General features: G+C 42.1%; 1 protein-coding gene across 2 annotated transcripts in view; it reads right to left on the bottom strand.

Moving 5' to 3' along the window:
* The window catches only part of pkd1a (polycystic kidney disease 1a), a 66,879-nt gene that overhangs the window by 22,354 nt on the left and 24,176 nt on the right, over positions 1-20,349 (bottom strand). For both annotated transcript variants that reach the window (XM_067583284.1, XM_067583291.1), the window contains exons 9-24: positions 19,099-19,276; positions 16,829-17,043; positions 14,847-14,968; positions 14,572-14,722; positions 13,127-13,389; positions 12,426-12,806; positions 11,554-12,042; positions 11,282-11,413; positions 10,141-10,316; positions 9,293-9,423; positions 6,462-9,115; positions 5,434-5,631; positions 5,024-5,323; positions 4,430-4,875; positions 3,842-3,992; positions 390-542 (exon numbers count right to left, since the gene is read on the bottom strand). In XM_067583284.1, coding sequence (XP_067439385.1) covers positions 390-542; positions 3,842-3,992; positions 4,430-4,875; positions 5,024-5,323; positions 5,434-5,631; positions 6,462-9,115; positions 9,293-9,423; positions 10,141-10,316; positions 11,282-11,413; positions 11,554-12,042; positions 12,426-12,806; positions 13,127-13,389; positions 14,572-14,722; positions 14,847-14,968; positions 16,829-17,043; positions 19,099-19,276 — 6,140 coding nt within the window. The remainder of the gene's footprint in view (positions 1-389; positions 543-3,841; positions 3,993-4,429; positions 4,876-5,023; positions 5,324-5,433; positions 5,632-6,461; positions 9,116-9,292; positions 9,424-10,140; positions 10,317-11,281; positions 11,414-11,553; positions 12,043-12,425; positions 12,807-13,126; positions 13,390-14,571; positions 14,723-14,846; positions 14,969-16,828; positions 17,044-19,098; positions 19,277-20,349) is intronic.

Raw genomic sequence — 20,349 nt, 5'->3', positions numbered from 1 at the left:
TTAATGGACTAAATAATCAATGTGTTTTGCTGGCAGTGGCTTTTGTATCTAATTGTTGAAATCCTGATCAATTGAGTTATCAAGACAAAAGTTTTGGAGAAGAGAATAGAAAGATGTAATCATGACTTGAAGAGACTGATTTTTGTCATTACAGTGAATGATGTGATTGATGAGATATGATGATGAAATTAGTAAAAAGAGATACGAGTTCTGCAGAACATTTTCCTGATGAACTGAATTTCTTTCTCAAGAAAGACCTTCTTTTCTATTCCATCCATCATCTTGTAACCCCTCCAATTAATCTTGTGACCCACTGGAGGGTCCCTGACTCTAGGTTGGGAACCACCAGCTTAAAGGATGCATATGTGCACGAGAATGTGTGCACTTACAGTTTGTGTGGTGGACTCTGGTGCCATGCCGTCTTTGCTGATAGTCAGTTTAAAGGTGTATTCCACACCTGCCTCCAGCTCGGAGCCAGAGATTCCAAGTACTGGACCGCTGGAGCCCAGGCCGAAGTTCAGACTGGAGCAGTGCTCTGGACCCTGCAAGCAGAAATAGGGCAAGAATTTTATGAGTGTTTTGTTCATAAAATGTGTTACTTTCACATAACATGAGTACAGTACTGCTCTTCAGAGTAAAGGTAGGCAATATATTGACAGGAAATTAGATTTTTTGAGACTTTATTTGAATATATCAATATTAAGATATAGCTTCATTGTAATGCAGCCATTAAAACCAGGAAAAGACATTCAAGTGGCTCAATCTGACTGTTTCTGAAGTATGTTGTAACTTAAATTTATTTGTCATTTTAACAAGGTCACAAATACATGTTTTTTCATTTTAGGCACAACAATTTCTCAATTTCTCAATAAAATGTTTCTGTAGGTTTTTGAGCAATCTTTTGGACTTTTAACCTCTATGATTATTGTGATGCAGAAATAATGATACATGCTTTCATTACAAGTCATTATCATATTAGACATTATTAGATTATTGCAATTCTCTCTTTATTGGATTACCTAAAAAATGTGAGAAAATTACAGGAGATTTAGACTACTGCAGCCAAGATCTTGACTAATACTAAAACAGAGATCAAATCACTGGCTACCTGTATCCTTAAGAATTTATTTGAAGTATTTTTATTTATAAAGCCTGACATAACATAGCACCTTAATATATCTGTGATTATTTTTCATTTTATGTTCTAACAAACACTGCTCCCCACAAAGGTAAGGCTGCTTCCTGCTTTTATGCCCTGCCTCTTGAATGGTATAGTTCAAAAGACATTATATACCCATGTTTTAATTTGACTTTTAATTTGGTATAATCCTTCTTCAGATTTTAGGTTTTTAATTGAGTAAATAAAATAAAGTAAAATAAATCTCACTGTTTGTACCAATTGCTACTGATTTTCATTCTTAAAATCTTGTTTGTAAAGATCTAACGAAGGAGGGTAGTCTTTCACTAAAAACTCATAAATATATATTAAATATTTGATTTTGTCAGCACTGCTCAGCTTGACTTCAGTGAAAATCAAAAAAAAAGCCAACGTTGCACAATAGTGAATGATTTTTTCTTTTCTTTTTAAACCATCATTTCCTTTGATTGTATTCAGGGTGTCATTTGTGGAAAAAAAACAGAGGGGAGATGTTTTTGAAATGCTTTTATTTATGAAAGTAAATCAGAACCTCAGTGGGTCTATAGACTATGGAGCCTGTAAGGCTATTCCTTGCAGCTGTTACAGTAACACTTATAAAATAATTATGAACTTAAATCAGACAATTACGAAACTTGAACTTGACCACTGCATTTGCAGGAATATTTTACTCTATTAAAAAAAAATTAATTCATCAAGTAGTGCAATATTTTCACTGTCAGCAATGTGATGTCAAGTTCATGGCTTGTCCTTCACTCATCCAGACACATAGATGTGATCATATACAACAAAACAAAAGGTTAGATGCTAATTTAACATGCCAACACTCCTTTCAGTACTGTGGGCAGCTTAACAACCAATACACTTAATGTCATTCTTGCAATTCACTGTTTAATTCAGCCCTACACAGCAAACTTCAATACTGAACAGAAAATAATTACATGCAAGAACATGATCATCATAAAATAAACAGGCTACAGTATGTCCCTACTTGTCAAACTAGAGAACAGTCTGCTTTGATGACGGACTCATCTGTGCCATGTTGCCCCTCTTTTACCCACATCTATGCAAATCTCCGAGCAGGGAAGGAAGCGACCCCTGGTCCATTCACTGCATCATCACGTAGCCTAGACGCCGTGTCATCTCTATTGTCACACATTGTCAAGTCGGTCCATTTCTGATTTTATTATTGTTTGCACTAATGAATGCTCTCACGTTGCAGTGCTTTACTTAGATTTTTTTAAATCTAAGTAGCCTATTTTAATTTTAGATATCTTATGATCTATGCAGCATGAATCACTATGAGGGATATATTTTTGTCCCCACAGGAGATAAAAAATAACTCGGCAGAGGCAGGGATATATAGATAGAGGGGGAGAAATCCCTACCATCCCCCCTGGCAAATTACACCCTAATTGTATTTGTATCCACGCTCAGGACAGTGTTTGACATTTGATCAACTGTGTGTCAATGAACTTCTACTTGTCTGTTCAGCTTTGACTCCTACCAGACTGTGACGTCCTTCTTTCTCTTTATCAGCAGTTACGCATAGCTGTGTGTGTGTGTGTGTGTGTGTGTGTGTGTGTGTGTGAGTCTGGGTGGTGTGTGCATGTTGTATGATGTGTAAGTGTAACTGTCAGGGCAGGGAGCAAAGCACCAGCTTTGGAATGCTGAGTTTATCTCTAAACAGTTACATAACCCTTTAAATGCCTGTCTGCTTAGACATACACTACACCACTATACACACACGCACACACGCACACACGGCCCTGCTGGACACACCCATCCCATTGGGTCTTATATTGTGGTCTTTTGCTGCACAGGCAGAATGTGTTCCCACCCAACTTAGGAAGTGGTGACTGTGAAAAACACTAAATTAATTTTTACACACGCACACACGCACACACAAACTGTCCTGAACTGAGTTCTCCTCTTCACATCAATGCTGCCACGCCTCTCTGAGGGCAGTTACAGTACTCAGGACCAGATGACCATTACGTAATTTTTCCACTGTCTCCTTTGCAGAATAAGAACTGTCCTCCAAACTCCGTCTTATGAATTCACTATTAAAAAGTGCCAACAAAATGCTATAGAGTGGAGCTTGGTTTGACAATTCAACCCTCTTCTATTTCTACCAGACTCAAGCCAAATATGCAGAATAGTGAAAGAGAGAGGGAGAAAGAGACAGTCCTCACTGTGTAACCACAGGAGCAAAAGCAGAACAGCAGAGAACTCTGTACTCTCTTCTGTACTTGAAAACAGTACTTGTACGTTCACTATTCTACTAGATAAACTTCTTAATAAAATAATAAGAAGCAGCCTGCTCCTGCTTCTCTTCTTTTTCAGTGTGTTACTACATTTAAAGAGACATTTACTGTAGATATCAACATGTGGCTAAAATATTTGCAACATAGTTTTTATGAGTAGCTTTTCATTATCTAGTCGTAATGGCAATCAGTTCTTCACTCTTACTGCAACAATAGAAATATTTTTATATAAGTAAAATGTTCAAGTGCAAACATTATTGACAGATAATGTAGGATTGAGTGACTTAACAGTCATGGTGACATGACCTAACAATTTACACACTGAATGCATGTGTGAGCAACAGCAACTACTAATTTAACAAAAAAAAAAGCTTATCCAGCTACCTTAATATGTTTACATTTGCATGCATGCCCTTACCTTCGAAGTGCTTTGGCACTCCCAGTGGTAGTGGAGCAGTGACTGGCTCTCTGGGTCCATGTTGGGATCGTAGGACTGCTCTGCACTGAGCTGCAGGTCCTGTGTCCTCGACCACACCCTGTAGGTGCCCCCTTCTATGATGGGCATCAGCCTGGCAAGGAGAGGAGGAGAGGGTTAAAATTAACATAAAAAAGATAAAATTATGCAAATTTAATTATCAGCCTCTTAACCTGAACTAGTTTTCAGCTTACTGGTCTAAATATCAACAGTTATCAACACATGCTTCCCTGCAAGTTTGATGTGTATCAGGACTGAAAAGATAGAATTTAGCCATATTTTGGCAAAAATGTGTGCTTGGGACACACTGAGCATAAGCATGAACACAATAAAAGTGGATCATGCTGTAGCAGTGGTTTGGGAAAGTTCTATAGATGTTTTGATACTTTTTTATGGCCATGAAAATAGGTCACTATTAGAATCCACTGTAACATGTCATAAATTCAAAGACAGGAACAGAAACAATAAAAAAGGGGGAAAAATATGTGCTCCACAGGGAAGAGAGTAAAAATTTTGTGTTTCTCCACTGACCTGGCAGCCATGACACTGAGTTGCAGACAGGCAGCCTTCCTCAGCGGCACGCCTTCATATGAAAGAGAAAACACCAGGGTGTAGTTTCCTGCTGCCAGAGTCATCTTTGGCAATGAAAGCTGCAGCCGACGCACATCAACCTCCATTGGAAGGCGAATTACTGGGACAGGTAAAGACTGAGAGGGCTGATTCACCACCCCAGAGGCAACACGGTGGTCTTTGTCATTATCACAGGAGGGCGTTGAGAGTATCTGCCAGAGGTACTGAGCTCCATAGCGCACACAACCCTTCAGGTCCACACTGGCCTCCACCAAGGTGGGCTGGGAACGCCAGATGGCCAGGCGGGGGGCCTGAACCACCTGCACCTCTGGCTCCTCACACTCTAATACACTGATGTTTACCTCCACCTGGGCCAGCACCCAGCTCACCAGGTTACTGCAGTTAACCTAGCAGGGAGAAAAACAAACCGATGAAATCACAAAACTGGGAAGATCTAAAGCTGTCACATACAGCATCTATCTCATATTTTAAAGATCAACATACAAATAATGGATCTATACAGTACATGGAATAATGCGGTTTCAAAAAACCTACTTGGACCAGATAGTGTCCTGGGTGTCTGTACTTGTAGTACACAGTTGTGGTGTCGGTGGGAACTGGAGTAGAACCGTCACCAAAGTCCCACAAGCACTTCACAGGACTAGATCTGGGTGTGACAGAGGCCATCAGGGTCACCGTCTTATTGACGAAAGTGTCCCGAGGTGCTGCATGCAGGGCTGCAGACGTCAGTAAGTTCTGCACCTGGATGAGCTTGGTGATGTTCAGAGAGCGCAGTGCGTTGATGGCCCCCAGGTAAATGGTCAATGACCCTGCTTCTTCTGGCGTGTAGGACACCTGTGGTTGTGTGATTCATTAAAATACATCACCATTTGCGCAGCTTGACAGCTTATGCATCATTTTCTATACTGTCATAATTATAAGGTGAAATCTTAAAGTGATCTGACCTCTTTGCCCATAAGTGATGTCTTATGGAGGTGGTGCAGGTCAAATGTCCACAGAAAGTGAACAGGTTTTCCTGTCCGGATGTCAGCCACAAACAATCTCTTCACACCTACGGGGATTGCCTCGCAGCTTCCCAGGATGGACAGATTACGCACCGGCTCCATCACCTCCACCTGCAGGTGTCGCCTCTTGGAACTCACCTGGATTGTCATATTGCAACAAATAAAAATATGTGTACTGTATTAGTTTGATTAAATTATCTTGTTGACTTTGACATGCCAATTAATACCAAAAAGAATAGAATTAGATTTAAAAACAGTATTTCCTCATTTCTGCCTGGAGCCATTGCTGTTACTATATTATGTGATTTACTTTCAAGTGATTCTAGTGGAATATATTTTTGTAGAAAATGTGCAGTGCTGGTGCAGTCATCAGTATATGTTGCTTTCATCATTTTATTCTCAGTGTCAGCAGGTCAGATCAATGGGTAGATGGTTTTGGGTGATGGTCACCCAAAAATCTTTTTTGATAATGCAGGGACACAAGTCTGGATTTTTTAAACACTCCACATATCAGCTTAAAGTGAAGTAAGCAGTTGGGTCAAATATCTTGGTAACCATTCACTGATAACTTGATGAATGAAAACAAATATATCAACAATGTTCACAATTACATGCTTGGGGCACAATTGTACCTAAATTTACAATACCAGTATGCAGAAAATTAAACTCTCTTACAGTGATGCCTTGAGGTTGTTACTGTGTGTGCAAAGAATTGTCAGCATAATTGTAAAAATGTACCAATAAAATCTGCATGTTATACCTCTCAGATGTGGCAACACTTATTATATTCTGAGAAAATGGGTGATGCTGATGAGTTAGTGTCATGATAGTTATGTGAGTGATGGCTGTTACAATTAATGTATGATATTTGTATGTTTTTTTTATCTCATACGAGTGAAAATTGACCAGCCAAAACATCCCTATTACATGCTCTTATAGTGTTTGTTATGTGTCTCCTTTGACTTTACCTGGTTGTGAGCAGTGAGATTCACCATGTATGTATCCACCCTGGTGAATGTGTGGACATAGCTTTGGTTGGGTTGAGGGGTAACAGTGAAATCTCCGCTGATGCTGAGGATCAGATGAACATCCGAGCCTGCTGCCATAGAAATGTTGAACTCCACCTTCTCACCGACTTCTGCAATGTTTTTACTTGCCCTCAGCTCCAACCCCTGAATCTTGTCCTGAACAAAGAAGTCCCTGGAAACCACTTGCCCACTGACATCGTTGGTGGCATTCAGAGTAATGGTAGCTGTTTTCGGCTCATGGAAAATGAGAGAAGTGTTCATTCCTGTGTATGTTCTTCCTTCCAACAACCATGTCCACCTCACATCGGTTCCTGTCAGTACGTCCCCAAAGAGTGAGACACTGACGCCTGTTGCTACGTAACCCTGCTCTATCACAATAGGTGGTAGAGCAGGGTTCACATTGGGTGTTTGAGCAGAGAAACTTAGCCCAGAAATGACTTGCTGGACACTGACTGTCTCTGACACATTCACTGAACTAACTTTATTAGAGACCTCCACAATAACGTGTTTTAGGCCAGGACTGATAAAGGTGTGTGTCTCCCAGGGACCAGTCCCCGGCAGAGTGACGTTATCCACAAACCAGCGGTAACGCAGGTCTGAGCCCTCCTCAGTCCATACTGTCAGGTTAGTTGGGACATTGATTGCAACTGGGTTGTTGCTGATCTGCAGGCGCACTCCTCTGACTGGCACCAAGAAGTTGATGGTTCTGTTGACAGACAGCTGGCCCAGGAGGTTGGCGGCGCGGAGAAAGATGTCACATCGACCTGGTGTTAAGGAATGAGCCTCCACGGTTTTCCCGCTTATGTTGACGCTTGAGCTGGCGGGGTCTCCCTCTTTGATGATGTTCCAAGTAAAGGTCATGTTGGTTCCTTCCTTCAATCCTGCTTGAAGGTGGAGAACACGGTTTGTGGCAAAGCAGCAACCATCTAATACTGTGCCTCCATCTCCTCCAATCTCCTCCTCTGCTAAGATCTGCAGCCCCTCCAGCTCACGCTGGACAAACAGGAAGATACTCGCTTGTGCCGTTCCCACGTCATTCTCCGCTGTCACGATGATGTTGAAAGTGCCTACAGAGCGGAAGGTGTAGAACATGGTGTGGGTACCCGGGATTGAGGTGCAGCGGTCACACAAGATCCAAGAGAACCGGACACTATCTCCCTCTTCCATTTGGGCCTCAAAGTGGACTGAGGCATTGAGAGGGACATTTACCAAGCTGGCGTTAACGGTTAGTCCACGGACTGGTGCAAGCACAGCAATGGGTAAAGTAGTGTGATTCTTGCTAATTGTATTGGCTGCTTTCAGAGTAATATTGTAGTTTCCAGAGAAGTTGTAGGTGTGGAGGATATTCTGGCCTGTGAGCACATTCCCATCTCCAAAGTCCCAGGTGTAATTGACATTGGAGGCCAAGGAAGAAGTAGTGAAAGCATACGGTGCCCTAAGAGTCAGGTTATTGTAATTAGTGCTGTTATGTTGAATAACGATTGCTCCTATGGGCATCTGAACCTCAATCAGAACACTAGCATTACTTGTGGAGATGTTATTGAAGACTGTTACTGTCACCATGTAATGACCTGGGTTTTTATACATTGTCACTTTACTCCCAGAACCAGGGATGACTACAGGATCTTCTTCTCTGCCAAAGTCCCACTGATAGCTGTAGTTAAATTCTGGCTCAGCTCTGACCTGGAACTGTATCTCCTCACCTACAGCATAGTGTAATTTCTCAAGGGTGAGGCTGATGTTGGTTAAAGCTGGCTGCACACACACCCAGTTGAAGAAGTTGGCCTTGGTGGCCTTGTTGACTCCGCTGGAAAGAAGCAGGGAGAGGTGATAGTTCCCATTTGTCCAGTAGGTGTGTGAGACTCTGGGGTTGCCATGAAGTGTCTCATTGGGGCTTCCATCCCCGAAGCTCCATTCATAAAGATGAGCTGATGCGTTACCGGAAACCCAGGCCTGGAAGTTGACGGTGGTCCTTTCTTGGACACACCCAGACGGCTCCATCCTCACCACTTGGAAGACAAACACCTGCACTGTTAAGATTGTCCAGCCAGAACTCACAGCGTTGGCGGCAGTCACGTTCACTGTGTAGTTGCCATCTTTTATATAGCTGTGTGACACATGAGGTTCAGATGCAGTGTAGATGGTCCCATCACCCATGGAGAATGTCCATGTGATGTTATTACCTAAAGCAAGGTGCGCCCACACTGTAGTGGGGCTGTGAAGCTCTGTCGGAGAGGAGCTTTCAGCTGTTAAATCCTCAATCTCCTCATATACAAACATCTCGGCACAAGCCTCCATAGAACTGATAGTGTTGTTTACTGATACACAGACATTGAAGACGCCACTCTGTGTATAGGTGTGTGCCACTCGCCGACCTTGCTGCGGGGCAGAACCATCTCCAAAGTGCCAGTCATAGTGGATGCCATAGGGCGAGGGCAAAGGATGAGCCTCAAACTCTGCTGATTTGTTAGCAAGGAGAAGTTGGGGCTCTGTCTGTATATCAACACGAGTGAGGATGCTGTAGACGCTCATGTTGATGCTCTGACTGATGTTCTCATAACGATTGGATACTGACACCAGCGCTGTGTATATTCCTGTAGCGTAAGAGGAAGAACAAAGAGGTGACATTAATCATATATCATTATCGAACCACAGGCTTAAAAAATTGTGACCTTGCATAAGTTGAAACAAAGTCAGACTAAATTGGCTCCTACTCCATTAGTCATGACTGTGTGCAAGCACTGCAGATAGGGAAATGGACGATGGGTCACCTGGCTGAGAGTAGATATAAGTGACGTTGTTGCTTAGAAGGACCTGATTTGGGGAGTCTGGACAGAGGAGGGAGGTGGCGTAGGGAGGCTTGAATTCAAACTCCTTGTATCCCCCGTCACCAAAGGACCATCTGCAGCATAACAAATGTAAAAAAAAAAAAAAGTAAAACCATTAAAACAGGACCTTTAGAGAACTACATGGAGCTTAGATGAATAGATGCACTGATAACCATTTCCATCCACACACACACACACAAACACATACACGCTCAATCACTAGCTGGAAAGTGGGAATCTTCTCTGACGAGGCAATATAGGGTTTGGACAGGGAGAAGTGGAAACTCAAAACTCAGGAAGCCTCACTGGACCGAGAATGGTGAGAGTGGAGGGAAACTAAGTGAAAGAGTACGCCACAGTTGGGAGGGTGGGAATGTGAAAGAGGGAGGGAGAGAAAAGAGTAAAAGAGAAAGAGTGAAGAAAAAAAAGGAAAAAGAAGTACAGGGGAAACAGCAGAGCAGAAGGGAAAATTCTTGTCAGCAATCTGCTCTAACCACACGGTTATAAATCCAAGGCTCTGCATGGTATGATTGCTGCAGTGCTATTATGGTGCACGGGAAGACGAAAACAGAGAAAAGACCAGAAAAGACAGACAGACAGATAGAGGAGAAGAAAGGAGCAGACAAACATAAACAGATGCACAATGTTTTCACTCAGCCTTAAAATTAAAAAAAAAAAGACGAGAAGAGACATGCAGCGAGAAAAAGTTGTCTTTTAAAAAATACTTTTTGTTTCAAATCTATCTGATTTGTCTATCTATCATGCTGTCTATCTATCTGCTCGGTTCATACCGGAAGGTGGCGGTCACAGACATGTCCACGAGCACAGAGGTGGTGAGAGTCTGAGTGGAGCCCTGAGGGACCACATCTGGAACACCCTTTACTGTGAGGTTGGCCATGGGTTGCAGTCGATCCACTGTGACGTTGAAATGCTCTGTAAGGGTGCTGACATGGTTCATAGCCGTCACCTGGAAGAGATGCCACACAACCGGTAAGATGATTGAAGATAAGAAGTTGAAGTCTTGTGCCACATCTAAGTTATCCTTGATGGTGACACAACCCAATGAGGTGCAGTCATAATACTTCCAAACACATGGTGTGACCTCTGTAACTATTTTGATAATCAATTAATCCTCTCATTTTTCTAAGACAAATACTATAAACTGTATTGGTTCTCACTTTTTTAAATGTATATATTTGCTGGTTTTCTTTGCACTCTATGATTTAAAGTTGAACGTCTTTGGGTTTTGGACTGTTGGTCTGACATTTGAAGATGTTACCTAAGGATCTGGGAAACTGTGAAGGCCATTTTTAACAGTTTTCTGACATTTTGTAGACCAACAATTTATGACAAAACAATCAGCAGATAAATGGAGAGTGAAAGTAATTGTTAATTGCAGACCTTGTCACTATGTATTACTAAAAAGGTTCAAAAAGGTCTTAAATAAAACCAAAAATGCCAATGTGTTGGGCTGAACCTATTCCAATCTATTCAGGCTTGTATGTGCAATAGATTTATTTTTTATCAGATGTAATTAACAGAAAAAAATAAAGAAACCTAAAATATATATCAAAAATGGCTGTGCTCTGTTGAAGCTCTATGTTTTCAAAGGCAGACAGGTTTCACTCTGTCCCATATTTTTGACATGTTGATTGTGATTAAGCTCATCAGTGTATAAAACTGTCAAAACAAATGGAAAACTTTCTGGTTAAACCTACCTCAATTTAATTTCAACTGAAAACGTTAAATGTGCTTGACACATTTTGACAATTTGTTTGAGGATGCCCCATCACAAATACTGAGTGTCAAAAACAAGGCAGTCATATTTTATTTTAATTAAAGCAATTAATATTCTTTCATGAATGGTAACAGAAAAGACAGTTTGACAGTATAACAACAGTTTGACTCACTGAACATGAGAGAGAAACTCACCGTGAGCTTATAGACGGCAGCGTGCTGGTAGATCACATTGAGGACAGTGTTGTAATAGGTGAAGTAGGGCTTGTCATCAACCGTCCATTTAAATGTTGGATTAGAGCCTTCGAGCACTGACGCTGTATAACTCTGACACACACACGTATAAAATAAAAAGATATGATAAAAAGACAAAACACAGTGCAGTATGAATAATATCAAATATGAACTAGGCTCTTAATACTACTACCCATCACCAATTAAATACAGTCATGAACACACAAACTCACCACAACAGACTCCATCAACACCCTGTGGGCAGGGTGCGGCTGCACCACCAATCCTCTGAGTGGCTCTTCCAGGTGGACAACCACAGTCAAGCTGGCTTCTGTCACATTATTGTAGGCCTCCAGCTCGACCTGCAGTGGACCCCTCTGCTCCTGCTCCTCCTCCTCCAAGCTCAGATCCAGCACTGCATACAGGCTTGGCTCCGTGACCTCCACCCCTGACCCTGAGGTCGGCCCAGGCTGACAGAGTGCTGGACTGGATGAAAACTCTGGGGGACAGTCAGACTGGAAGGTCACATTGTGATTACTGCTGCGCCGAGATGCCGTTGTTACATAGCGAGACTGGACACGGAGCAGCAGCCGGGTGTTGTTGGGCTGCAGGTAGAGGGTGCCATTCCCAGGAGGGGGGTGAAGGATTGTCAAGCCCAGAGGAGGCACCACCCGCAGTGGACATGATGCTGAGACTTTGTATGATGGCTCAGCAGAAGTCACCTGGAAATGATCGAATCAAATTTGTTGTCAATTATCATGTTAACGCAGCATAATAACCAATATAGAGCAAAAAGGGGAGATAATCATCCGAACTTAATGGATGTTGATTGATTAGCCAGTGTTAACACATGGAAAAATATTGATACAATTTTTCATTTTCAAATTACATGAATCCCTATAGAAAGTTCAAATTTAAAATCACACATTTAAAATCTCTTGCACACTGTTAGTTAGTTGATTGCTAATTTATCTAACACAGAAGAACACACTTCTTACAGGAAAAACCTTTAAGTATAGGTTCTGTGTTCTCACGTGGCCTCCTCCATCATGTTGACATCTGTCAGATGCATGCTGGGATATGACATACAGCTTTGATGTCTTACCAGCAGGCTGTAGAGTCCGGGCTGGTGTAGACCAGCAGACAGCTGTGCTCCCTGCAGCTGGGTCTCACTGTGTCCCACATAGAGCACTCTGACGGGGCACACTGCTTCCTCCAGCCAGCCTCCCTCGCCATCCTGCACCAGCGCCTCCAGGTCAAGCTCTGGGTCAGGCAGAGCGTCAGCGTCGTGGTCAGCTGAGCTGTCTGTTGACTGTCTGGTGTTGTTAATCAAGAACCACTCTGATTGGTTAAGGGCTAAAACAGGTTGTCGCCACAGTGAGTGTGAGGAGGTTTGGCAGCGGAGAAGGGAGGCGGGGCCAGCATCATGCTGCAGGGCGATTATGTCGCCGCGGGAAACCAGGAGGTCCTCCAATTGGTCTTGCACCTGGGAGAAACAGGTTGCAAGAGATTGTAGGTTATCAGCAGGTACAGATCAATGTCAGACAGATAAAAGTCACATTGTGTGTCACCAACTTTGTGTACACATGAGAAGAGATTTCTTTATTGAATCAAAACTTCCTCTGCCTGTTTTGTTGCAGTGAAATGGCAGGCCTTGCACAACAGCTGCAATCCCTTAACTGTTTATATAATCCAGCTATAAACACCCTCAAATTAAAGCTGGAAGTCATTAGCTATTTCTTCTGGTCTTATTTCACATCCAAAGCCTAAACACTGAAAACTCTGTCTAAATAACTATCCTCTCACCAGTATGTGTGCAGCTGGTCCTGCTGGTAGTGTGAAGACCACCTCGTTCTGGAGCTTGTATCGGGGTCTCAGTGCCCCGGGGGGCAGGCGATGAGCCTGGGTGCAGTTAGGACAGGATGATGGCTGGCAGGGACTAGAGAGGGTCAGGCACCGGCGCTGGAAAGGACACCACTGCTCTAGTCCGGGGCAAGAGGGTGGATCACTGTCCCTGGTGTCATTGGGGACACAAACAGCCACAGGAGCACAGGCTGGACCTCCACAACCTGAGACACAAGAATTAATTTTTTAATATCATTTAGTTTTTACTGAACGTGGTCAGATTACAAAAGAATACAAAACAGATCACCAACTTGCTCAGGGAGACTGTGTACAAGTGCAAATCAGGTATCTCACAATTAAAGTCACAAAAATGTATTTTAATGCACTGACAGAACAGGTGCAGCAAATTAAATGAGGTAGATTAATTTATTCATATTTGTTATTTTTTTCTGTTTAATATCATATATTGCATATGACAAATTTAAAAAGGAGAAAACTTGTTCATTTAAAAAACACAGAGTGATACTTTAAGGAAAAAGTACAAAATCACAAGATAAACCAATCAGAATCTAAAGCTGATTTGTTGCCTGTCACTTTAAATATAACAAGCATGATGAAGCAAAACTGCAGATAAAAGCAATGAATTATTGGATCAAAGAGATTAAATCAACAAGAAAATCTCTCCAAAACAAGCCAAAAAAGTGTGTACTTGTGGAAAATAAATGTGAAAGATTTGTGTGTGTGTGTGTGTGTGTTGTAGTGGGAACATAATTAATGTGCTGGGCTGATATCCATCTCTGAGTGGGGCAGAGCAAACTTGCAGAACTGTGTAATTAATAACACCGTTGCATTATCTTATTATCTCTTGTGTCTCATCCTCTACTGCTGCATTCACAAATTCCAAGTGAAAGCTTCACAAAAACGTGCTCGCTTGTCTTTTACAAACCGCCTGCTGTCTCTGTGGATTTCTGTTTCTCACATCTTTCATGTGCATCCACTCTCTGCTCCTCTGTCTCTTGCACATTTTTTGCTGCTATGTCTCAGTGGAGATGTACAAAAAACACAGAAAGCATCTCTGTCTTTTGTGCTTTGTGCGACATAGTGTTGCCGTTACGTGCCGTGTGTCTGGTGATCTCAGACAAGGACAGGAAGCCCTCAGAAGGGAGGTGACCTTGATTGGTCTTGTTTCCTTTGTCCCAGTTTCTGTCTCTATTTAAACTTTTCTTTCATGTTCACCCAGCCAACATCTTTAGACAAGGTTGGTCAGTATGTGTGTTTTTGTTGTTTATTTTCTAACAGGTGGTTTATATATTTTATAACACCTGGTGATACTCGCTAGGAATGTGCAGATGGTTTTACGTGTCATTTGTGTGTGAGAAAGAGGTGTGTTTCTGTGTGTGACTCACTGGGTAGTAGCAGGTGCAGGTCGTGATAATGACAGTGAGGTCTGTAGGTCTGGAATCGGATGTGGATTTGTGAGCCAAGCTCCTGAGTGACAAATTCCAGGGAGGAAAGACGACCTGCTTGAACAAAACTCAGTGCTGGGAACAGCAACATCTGAGTGAAAAAAAAACAACAACAAAATAGAGAAAAAATGAGAGCAAGTTTGAAAGAGACACAAAGTCTTATGAGAGCAGTAGAGCTATAGTGATTAAATAAACAAGCTGAGATTTCCCCTCACCTCTATGGCACTGCTGGGTGTTTGTGCTGCAGAGAGTGGAGTGGTGGTGGCATGGTGCAAAGGATTTTGGGAGGGAAACACAGCCAGGCCCACCATGTAGATTCCTGCATCTGGAACACGCACTATAGAGAGAGAAACAGAATGAAGTCAAGTTGCCAAAGGAGGAGAGAGGATTGAGGGTAGAGAGGTAGTGCAGGCAATTTACAGGCAATGATGAAGCATGTTTCCTTTTTTTGCAGGAGGACTGCAGTCCACACAGTTACACATTGTTTTGAGAGAGAGAGAGGGGGAGAAATGAGAGGGAGAGCAAACCTCCGTAGACACAGACCAAACAAAACTACTGTCAAAGATACTAAAAGAAGAACACTTCAGTACAGGATGTATTGGCTCCTTGCTGACTGACACAAAAACAGAGACGGAATCAAAGACCAAAGACACGCAATTAAACATTCAGGCAGAGACACACTTAAATTCCCCCTGCCACACATATACATTGAGTCTCACACTGTGACATTGAATTTCCCTTCAGTTTTGAAGGTAGTTTTAGTCTGCGCTGCTCTCGCTGACTGTCTGCTGTTGTACATTTTTTAGAGGAATTCAGCCTCATTAAGACTCTTCCTGTGGAGCAGACTGGAGCGGTCACTCCAGTTTAACTTCAGCTTGAGGTTCTTCTGCACCAAGTGAAGTGTTACATTATGAACCTGAGTATAAGGAAGAATATGTCCTATTCCATAATAATTAAATCAGACAGCCTTCTATTCACTGACTATGCAATGGGTAAAAAAAAAACCCCCAAAAAACATAAAGCTGCTGGCTGATTAAAATGGAGCTTGCAGTAGTTCAGGCAGGCACAGAGGTCTTTTTACGGTCACATGTTCTATATACACTCCAATCATGCATGTCCACAACTACTCTCCCATATAAACATTTGACACTCGTTCAACACTGAGCTCTGCATCCTCGCTGCTGCTCTGCTGCCTGCGTTCAAAAATGTAGCTCCTACTCTCTTCCTAGCCACTTCCCTGTATTAGCATTCAGCTGTACGTGAATTTTTAACAAATGTTCACGTTCATTAAATGCTATGTATGAGGCTCTGTCAAGTGGGTTTGTGAGCTCACGGACAGTCTGGGTCAAGATTGCTCAGACTTCTTCCAGAGCATCACATGAGGACACACACACACACACACACACACACACACACACACACACACACACACACACACACACACACACACACACACACACACACACACACACACACACAGCCAAACTAAAATGCATATTTCCTGGATGTGCATATTATATGTAGATGTCATCACAGGTGTCTACATCCAGCAACACTTATGTGGGCCACTTCTCATCTACTTTGTGTTTGGACAGATATCAAGCTGCTGCCACATATAAATACCATAAATTGCTTCATGAAGTCTGCTTATCGTCCACTTTTTGATAACTGTAATGTTTTATCCCTTCACAAATTTTACATATAAAACCAGACATTATGATAAATGGGAATACTGAAATGATGCATGTGGCCATATGAAAATACAGAGATGCTTTGCCATAATATTCTGAAATAACTATAATGCTGAAAATGATGGAGCGCCGTCTCTGGATGCTTCTTACAAAAGGAGCAATTTGTATCAATGCCAAGTGTGCTCCAATTATAAATGGTGCTTCAGGGAGCACGTCTTGTGCCTGTGATTAGTTATGAAGGAGGCTGTTTGCTTTTCCTTTCTGCACTTGTTTGTGCCACAACTAAATTTACATAAAATTGATAGTGAAGAAGGTTGAAATTCTCTGCTCTTTGCCCAAACAACTAAGGAGCAGAGGGATTTGGGGAGACTGCATTTGCAATGAATCTGTACCTCTGGTTTTTCCTCTTATTGCTCTGATTATGGATTTCTAGGCATTTGGACTGCCTCATTTTTTTGTGTCGATGTGCATGTGTCAGTGTGTGTGAGTGTATATATAAAGCCTACCTTGGGGGCTGTACTGGCAGACATAGGCTCGTTTGGCGTGGCATGGGTGTGAACTGGTCTGAGCACGCTGATCGAGTGACACGCACATGTTTCCGCGGGATATCTGGGAACGAGGTGGCTGGCCCTCCTCTCCCTCCTGTGCCTCTGAGCCGTTTGCCCAGCGCAGCCTGCCAGGAGAGTCGACGTCACTCAGTCCCAGCCATACACCTCGCTCCCTAGGGCAGGAATGGACAGGTAACACACAGATTAACACAATGCCTGCTTGGTATTTAGCTATGCGGCTGTTGACAGCTGAAAAATTGGCTTCTGTGCTGATGTGACACACACACACACTTTGTCCTAGGTCACTTTTGGGGACATTACATAGACTTACATCGAGACTTACCCTAACCCTAACCATAAGCACTGACCATAATTTACCAATTAGAAACATGGCATTTGTCCCAAATTGGACAAGCCCTCCCCAAGTAACTGGTCTTTAGTCTGAAATTTGTCCCCAAAAGTAGCCTAAGTAGGAAAATACCTGTATTAAGTTCAAGGGTAACTGATGAAAAGAAAAAATCTTTTTCACACATGTCCTTCTGAATGTGCCAGTACTGTCAGATCAGGAACAACAGACCACACACTACTCCTTATAGAACATCCAGACTTGAATCAATATGGGACTCAAGAAGTGACATTGAAGTCAGTGAATTATGTGCCATCTTGCCTTAAACAATCAATGATTGCAGGGCAGAGAGAGCATGAAAATGGGCTTTGATTGAGCCTCAATGGGATGTTACTGAAGGGATGTCAGATATTTTCTACATCCCTGTGATTACAACAGATAAATTGGATTTTCACTCCATGAGTCCACTAATTGACTGCACATTTTCCCCTGCTTCCATTTTTCTCTTTTTCACATGCTGTTAGCTGAAAACAAAATGGTCTTCCCTCCAAAAGAAAAGTCAGTGTATGACTCACTGTGATCTAAAGACTTGTGGGAGAAAACGGAAGCAGCATTTTAGACATTTAGTTTGATGCTTGTCTCCGTTGTTTTCTGACATGTCCAAAAACATCACCTGGATAAAAGCAATTTCCTTCCTTTCTGTCTTGTCTTGTCTTTTTTTTTTTTTTTTGGTCAGGCTTTTCTACAATGGCAGACTACTCACATCTGGGAAAAGGACATCTGAAAGGACGGACAGGGGTTAAAAAATACAAGCAGAGAGGGAACAAGAAAAAAGGGTCTCTGTGGCAAAAAACCAAGAGTGATGAAAAAAAAGTTCCTTATATAAGCGCGGGGGTGGAGGAACATGAGAGTGGAGGAGGAGAGAGCGGAGAAGCTCCATCTGCAGCAGGTTTTTTCTTCTCTCATCCACTTTGGTTGATGAGGGCAGGGCCTCTACCCCCACACTGACACACACACACACACTATGAACTGTGGACTCCTCCTCCCAGGGTGTTAAAGTTACAATGCAGCTGTGCTTTTACAGATGTGTTTTTAGCGACCTTCTCAGACCTAAACACCAAACACTGGTGGCCCTCATATCAGCGTGAGGCCAGAAAGGTTTTCATCATCACAAAGCAGAATCCAGAGTGTACCTCACATGATGTACATAAACGGTGCATCACACAAACGTTAGAGTACATATAGAAAAGAAGCATTACTATATGTGGAAATATAGTGTTTACTGTCAACAAGCCCAAGCCTGACATACTCTGTTTGCATCTCAATACAAACTGTATGTGGAAAAAGACAGTAATGGAAGTTTGTCAGTAAGAAAATTAATGAAAAACAAAAGAAACAATAGAAAGAGGTGAATAAATGGAAAAAATAAACCAGAGAAATCAATCAATGCAGTGATCTTCAAGGCATGAAGTTCATGAACAGTAAATAATAAATAATGAGACGTACTGGCCTTGAAAACAGCCTCATGTCTGAACAACACGTGCACACACACAAACACAAAGAGTCACATTCAGTTAAATGAGCCTCAAAGTTGACGCAGAGAGGGGGGGAGACACAGGAAAAGCACAGTTTACACATGCCCAACCAGACAATGTACTTTTGTGATTTTCAGCAATGAACATGTCAACACCTGTTTTGAATATTTGTAGTCTGTCAAAATGTTTCTTTCTCTGGCACTACTGCAAACAAACTGAGACGTGGTGAGAACTATTAATGTTGTCATGCAAGCAGGGATGAGGCATTTAGTCACAGAGCTGGAAAAATCAGAGAAGACAAACTCTGAGGCCTGATTTTTTCACCCCGTTCAGACAGAAATACTCACTGTGTGACTTTACATGCCAGCAGGTTACGCAGTGCGTCACTTCTGACTATTGCCAGATCCCCACCGCGGTCTGAACACTGCTGTCGAGCATCGGTCCAGCTCAACTCCCCCGGAATGATCTGGAAACAGCGTGAGGACTCGGTGTGGTACACCCCATCCTTTGGACAGTAAGGGGAGGCTGGCAGAGGACAGACACGTGATTTTTCAGATTGCTTGAAGTCAAACTTGCAACATCGTGGAAAGAAACAATCATTATTTTATTTCTAGAAATATGAACTTTAAAGACTTGACTTCGTTTTTGATGAACATTACAAAATTAACTGTACATTACATACTGTACAATACCTGTATACTCTGCGAATAACTTACACATCATTACAAATCACAGTGTTCACAAAGCTGCATTTATACCGTTAGAGAAATACACTAATATTTAGGGAGCTCTGGTAAATGTGGCAATAGGCACAGAAAAGTTCTCTTCTAGGCGTGTGAACCTTCATTTCCATTAAATTCCTGAATAAAACATACGTAATATTGATCGATATGGGTGGGAAAACATCTGATGTCTCAGCTACAAAAAATGGATTGCTCATATCCTTTTCGAAATGTTCAGTCTTTGATAAATACTTGAACAGTAGTTAAAGGGTACGAGTTTCTGAAAGGCTTAGATAAACATGGTTAGGAAAAGGAGGTACAAATACATGTTGGTAAATAGGTAACAAGTAAAACCGGGTATAAAAGTTAAGGAGGATAAAAAAAACCTTGAGGCTTGTTACAGACTGCGTGGCCTTACCCACATGCCTGAGCTGCATGGATACACACACATAAACACACAAAGTATCCAGTTGAGGCAGCCAGAAAGAACTCGCAGTGACATTTCTTGTCTTTCATATTCCCACTTTTTCCTCCAGCGAATCATCTTAGTTTCACAAACTCTCGCTTATTACTGTCTCTGCTTTTCTTCTGAAGCTTCATCTGGCACTTTGTAGAAGCCAGGCCCACAATATCTCAAAGAAAAAACCTGGTGCATGGATCAAATAATGGTAAAAGATAAAATCATAAAAATCAACAAATGGAAGAAATCTTTAACTGACTGAAATAGGAGATGAGAAGGGATATGATGAGAAGGGGGATAGGTAAAGTTTGTATGTGGGTCCATATGCAGTACACATCTGAGAGATTGTGTGTATGTGTATGTGTGAAAAAGGAAGATAGGGATACAGTTAATGTGTAACTGCTTTCATACAAGAC

The sequence above is a fragment of the Thunnus thynnus genome, chromosome 3 (assembly GCF_963924715.1).
Source record: "Thunnus thynnus chromosome 3, fThuThy2.1, whole genome shotgun sequence".
Taxonomy (NCBI): domain Eukaryota; kingdom Metazoa; phylum Chordata; class Actinopteri; order Scombriformes; family Scombridae; genus Thunnus; species Thunnus thynnus.
Note: the sequence above shows the minus strand (reverse complement) of the source record. Positions and strands in the feature narration are given on the sequence as shown.